Here is a 5,984-nt window from a genome sequence, read left to right as displayed (position 1 = left end):
TTACAAGATATAAGTAAATGAGCAAGAGCAGACATGTGATGGGGATACAGCAAACACCTTGGCACCGTTGCGTCGACGTGACAGCACAAAAACGCCGTCAAAGGGCAATCATAGCCTAGACCACATGCATCAACTTCAGTACTACGTACTTGACGATACCACCGGTCGCAAAGCACCGCGAAGACCGGGACGAAGCGCAGACCAAACCGTGACCCCTCGCTGCCACCGGCGCAGCCGAAGGTAACGTGCACCAAGCCACGACCCCTGGCTGCCATTGGCGCAGCCGGAGGCAACGTGCCGCCGAGCCTGACGCACGTTCCCTCCCTCCATCCTCCTCCTGTATACTATTTGTCTTGTCTCGTTCCCTCCTCGGTCTCCCTCCACCCACCTACCCATCATCATCCCCTACATAACCCGATCTAGATCGCGGGAAGTGCATCCATCCATCCATCCAGGGCCGCACACCGCCGCCTCGCCTCCTTTGTCCCCCTCCCGCCAGCCCCACGAGAAAAAGGGAGACCACGCCGCCGCCTCCTTCCCACCGCCGACGACTGCCCCGACACCTCCGGCAAGGTAAGCTCCTCATGCATCCCTCCATGATCGCCATCTGAGTCTGCTTGGGTGTATGTATGTATGAACTATGAACTGCCTCGTAGTAATTTGCATGTATGTATTGCTTGGTGCACGATTGCTGCTGCTATGGATTGGTACCGGGCATGGGCGTGTGTACAATTAGGCGCCATGAATCGCAGGAAGTTCTGTGGTTGACTTGAACAGCAGGCGGGCGGGTGCTCGCTGTTCATGTGTACTAGTATCAGTGTATCGCCATTAGCCCCAAAGATTCTGTCAAGGAGTAGTGCTTGGTTGAACCATGTGCAGCCATAGTATTCTGTTTTGACCCCGAACCCACCGTCCGATCTAGTACAGCTCTCATGTTTTTTTTTGAAAGATCGTACAGCTCTCATGTGGATCCGGCCCCTGTCACTGTCAGCATTTTCCAAACTTCTTGATCTTGCACCGTTTGCCTGAATCCATCTCTCCGTCAGGTTGCTCGTACTCGCAGGCCTTCCCGGGCTCGTTTTCTTTTTGACGTGATGGGCTGCCACAATTGATAGTGTTCTGGTCAGGCCTGTCGGCACTGTTCGTCTTCCCTCAACATATTTTCTAAGCCGAAGGTACCCGCCAACCATACAGAAGGTTTCAGGTTTAGCTTGTTCAGTTGTGAGAACCTGAGAATACCTCCAAGTCGTCCCATCTGTCTAACTATTGTGTTTTCGACTTGGTCAAAGGAGGATATCGCATTCAGTAGAGGCGACACTCCTGGCATAAAAAGAGTTATTGCGAATCAAGCTCGTGTGGACAAAAAATCAGTTTTGACCTGCCATTTCAAAATAAAAAGCTGATGCAAAACAACTGTTTTTCAAGGATAACTGATGATGAAACTGAACCAACACACTGCAGAACTTTTTTGTATAATCGTACATGGCGGTCTAGAAAGATTTGCAATGCTCGAAAAAAAAATTTGAGGCCGCATCGACAACACAGCGAGACTAGTGACCTTGACAGTTTAGGCCTCTTTTGGTTCGTAGGATATTACTGGTAAATCATGTTAATTCAGCTTATTAGTACTGTCCAGTTATATGGCCACAGCTGACTACAGGATGAGGCAATACAGTAATGTGGACAGTGCTGGTGCATCGTACACAGCATTAGTGTTGTTCGAAGCAAGTTGGATATTTTATTCCCAACGGTGTTGGCCTACAGTAGGTTTAATTAGCGGCTGTAGGCCTTCCAACCTTCAGTTGATGATCCCCCCATGCTTTACTATGCTCGCCAGACACAGATCCCTGTAAAAGCTGTCGATAGGTGTGTGTGCTGAACATAGATTTGGCTGGACCATGGCTCCACAGAACATTTCTGTTTGAAATATTTGAGACACATGACAAGGAATTAATGAGCAGCCCTCTAAGCAGTGGATGTTTACAGATGTACTCTGTTCAATCTTAGCAGTTTTTTCCCTCTTAATTCCATGATATTTTTTTGTGTCCTAGTTCGAATTAAGTGCCTATCTGAAGGGAAATTCAGTAATGCTTCATATCAATTTGACTTCTAGTGTTACTCATTTTTATTTCAAATTCTTTGAACAACAGAATGGGGAGCACCGACGAGACTGGAACTCCCTATGGCGAGTACACCTATGCTGAGCTGGAGAGGGAGCTGTACTGGCCATCTGAGAAGCTGAGAATCTCAGTCACTGGAGCTGGTGGTTTCATTGGATCCCATATTGCTCGCCGTCTGAAGAGTGAGGGGCACTACATCATTGCCTCAGACTGGAAGAAGAACGAGCATATGACCGAGGACATGTTCTGCCATGAGTTCCACCTTGCTGACCTCAGGGTCATGGACAACTGCCTTAAGGTCACCACCAATGTCGACCATGTCTTCAATCTCGCTGCTGATATGGGAGGCATGGGGTTCATTCAGTCTAACCACTCTGTTATCATGTACAACAACACCATGATCAGTTTCAACATGCTTGAGGCCGGGCGTATCAACGGCGTGAAGAGGTTTGTAACTTCATTTACCCATCTAGCTGAAGTGTGCTATGAGCTTGTCCAGAGATTACTTGAAAAGGGTTTATTTGGAATTCAGAAATTACTTGAAAAGCTTTCTCAGGCAAGAGTGATAAAACCTGGAGTAGACATTTAATGTGCATGGTGGTCTTTAGAAGCTTTGTTAAAGATGCATGCTTGCATTTGACAAATATATTCATTAGTGGCATATCCAGATCTGTTTCTTGTCGAGTTGATATTGACACTACCAAACTGAACTTAAGAAAAAAAGTAGTGCTGCTACGATATCAGAATTAACTCTGTTTTCCTTTCGAATTGTTTCAAGTACATGTCTACTTTGCAAGTACATTGCCTCAAATCCAAATAACTTACGTATCCCATATCGATTCAATTTTGTTTTTTTTGGTCCTGCAGGTTCTTCTATGCCTCGAGCGCATGCATCTATCCTGAATTCAAACAACTTGAGACAAATGTGAGCTTGAAGGAAGCTGATGCCTGGCCTGCTGAGGTGAGTTCATAGGAAATTGATGCCATTTTGTATTATACTCAGATGTGTTAAAATATCCAGATTTTAACTTCCTTTATTACTGTGCTACCATTCAGCCGCAAGATGCCTATGGCTTGGAGAAGCTCGCGACCGAGGAGCTGTGCAAGCACTACACCAAGGACTTTGACATTGAGTGCCGTATTGGCCGTTTTCACAACATTTACGGTCCCTTTGGAACATGGAAAGGTAAATCCACAAGCTCGATCATAATGTCACCCTGAGGCAAAATAATTCAATTTTGCAATTTGTTAGGCGGTCGTGAGAAGGCACCAGCTGCCTTCTGTAGAAAGGCTCAGACCTCCACCGAACAGTTCGAGATGTGGGGTGATGGTCTCCAGACTCGATCGTTCACTTTTATCGACGAGTGCGTCGAGGGTGTTCTGAGGTATATAGCTACTCGTCACATTATCCACATTATACCAGACAGAACTACATTGTTTTACCCGATAAAGGGAATATATTAATATCAAGAAGATATCAATTAAAAACTACTGCCTTGGCAGAAATGATAAATCAACATATTGACAAACTGTACTTCGTAGATTGACAAAGTCAGACTTCTGCGAGCCCGTGAACATCGGAAGCGATGAAATGGTGAGCATGAACGAGATGGCTGAGATTGTTCTCGGCTTCGAGGACAAGAAGCTGCCCATCCACCACATCCCTGGTCCAGAGGGTGTCCGTGGCCGCAACTCTGACAACACACTCATCAAGGAGAAGCTTGGCTGGGCCCCCACAATGAGGCTCAAGGTAATGCAGCATAATTGTCAAACACTGACAATTCCAACGCCACATGATAATAACACCTGAAGCTCTTTACATTAGCACAGATGCAGGCTGGTCCTGTTATGATGGCTTCAGTAAAATCCTCAGGAAGTCGAAGATAATTAATAACAATACCTATGAATTCTGTGCAGGATGGCCTAAGGTTCACCTACTTCTGGATCAAGGAGCAGATCGAGAAGGAGAGGACCGAGGGGAAGGACGTCGCCCTGTATGGATCGTCCAAGGTGGTGTCCACACAGGCGCCGGTGCAGCTCGGCTCCCTCCGCGCGGCTGACGGGAAGGAGTAAACTATGCAGATCAACGCCAGGCCTATTATGCCACTGCCCGTCGAACGGATCCTTCCATGCGAAAAACATTCAGAGAATAGCACAGCCTGCCCTACCTACCTCATGAGCGATTTTAGCAGATTCATGCGCGATTATCTTTGTGTCACCGAATTCCTGGGATACCAAACTTTTGATTGGATGAAGAATAAGATCCCCCTTTTTTACTTTGAAGCTGAGCTGTATTGTGTGCTTTGTTGTCCAGATCTGGCCATCTGGTCAAACAATTGGTCACTAGATGACTTGTTGTGCCGATGGCATCGACTATAACCAAAACTTATGTCCTTCGTGAAACCCACCGAAACCAAAGTAAGCTAACACATGAAGTGGCAGTAGGCCAGCTTAAAGTTCTTACATGTATGTATAGACCAATAGATAAACATAGTAGCTCCATTGAGTAGGTGAACAGAATTGAATAGAAGCTCTGAAGAACTCACTCGCAGAGCAAACAAGCTACTCGCGCAAGTAGCTGTAATTGCTACATAATTTGTTAGCCTATTAGCTTCCAATTAATCTGCGAGTGCATATATAATAGGCTGCAAACCAAGGCTAGCAGTCCTTATAGCAAGCAGGGCGTCATACAAAATTGGGACTGAACCAAAAATTATTCATCCCAATGCAGTTACAATCTATGAAGGGTGACGAGAAAACTTATTTTTACAAAGGAATCATAACATTAGTGAGGATTGGTCGAACTGAAATTATCGCCTCAAGCAGTGGATCATCATCACCAGATTGCAGAGTTAAGTCTGCCCAGATAATCCTATGCCCCCTGATTTTCAAGGATACACAATGGAGAGGTGTATCAGTAGCAAAGAGGAAGAGCCAAGCGGCTGATACAACGCTTTTCAGCATACAGTTCACACACCACAACTACAAGGACACAAGCAGCTCGCCTAGTCGAACCTCAAGCCACAAATAGCGACGAGGCATGGTTCAGACGGTTAAATGTAATTTTAGTTTTTGTATACCGTATAGCGTATAGTATTGTATACGGATACCTGCACCTTGTACAACTTGGCTTCCAAGCCAACTCGGCTTCCAAGCCATCTATATTAACATGCAACCGGTGTGGACTCAAGCACCGTTCCCGTCATCACGTTTGACATGGTATCAGAGCCCCTCCTCCCGTGACCTAGCTGCCGCCGCCGCCGCCGCCGCCGAAGACAAACAAAACCTCGCCGCCGTTGCTGCCTTCAAGCCGCCGCCGCCGCATCAACAACCAAACAAACAACCTCGCCGCCGCTGCTGTCTTCAAGCCGCCGCCGCCGCATCAACAACCTAGACAAACAACCTCGCCGTCGCTGCTGCCTTTAAGCTGCCGCCGCCGCATCAACAACCAAACAAACAACCTCCGATCCGATCTAACACCATGAGCTCGTCGACATCAACTTCAGCCCTGGCCGCTGCCCTCGGGAGCCCTCCAACTCAGCTTCTGACGCGAGATAACTTTCTGCTATGGCAAGCCCTCATCGTTCCGGCGTTCCGTGGCGCCAATGTTATGGGCCTTCTCGATGGCTCCGACCGTGCTCCAGCCAAGATCATCGAGTCTGATGGCTCCAATGGGACGAAGATCGAAGCTGAAAACCCTGCGTATGTGGCCTGGATTGCTCGGGACCAACAGGTGTTGCGTTTTCTTCTGAATTCGCTCTCTCCAGAGATTCTGTCGCATGTTCTAGGCATGGATACTACTGCTTCGGCGTGGACTGCCGTTAACACTATGTTCAAAACAGCATCTCGCACCAAGGCTCAACA

The 5,984-nt window shown here is 47.3% G+C and overlaps 1 protein-coding gene across 1 annotated transcript; it reads left to right on the top strand.

Moving 5' to 3' along the window:
• Nucleotides 1–361: 361 nt before the first annotated feature.
• On the top strand, nt 362–4,403 carry LOC125529293 (GDP-mannose 3,5-epimerase 1). The gene is made up of 7 exons (XM_048693704.2): nt 362–573; nt 2,151–2,567; nt 2,988–3,081; nt 3,177–3,306; nt 3,373–3,505; nt 3,663–3,870; nt 4,038–4,403. The coding sequence occupies exons 2-7, from the start codon at nt 2,152–2,154 to the stop codon at nt 4,191–4,193; spliced, it is 1,137 nt and encodes a 378-aa protein (XP_048549661.1). The 5' UTR covers nt 362–573; nt 2,151; the 3' UTR covers nt 4,194–4,403.
• The last annotated feature ends 1,581 nt before the right edge of the window (nt 4,404–5,984 follow it).

This window comes from Triticum urartu, chromosome 1A (assembly GCF_056163025.1).
Source record: "Triticum urartu cultivar PI428250 chromosome 1A, HENAU_Tu73, whole genome shotgun sequence".
NCBI lineage: Eukaryota > Viridiplantae > Streptophyta > Magnoliopsida > Poales > Poaceae > Triticum > Triticum urartu.
Note: the sequence above shows the minus strand (reverse complement) of the source record. Positions and strands in the feature narration are given on the sequence as shown.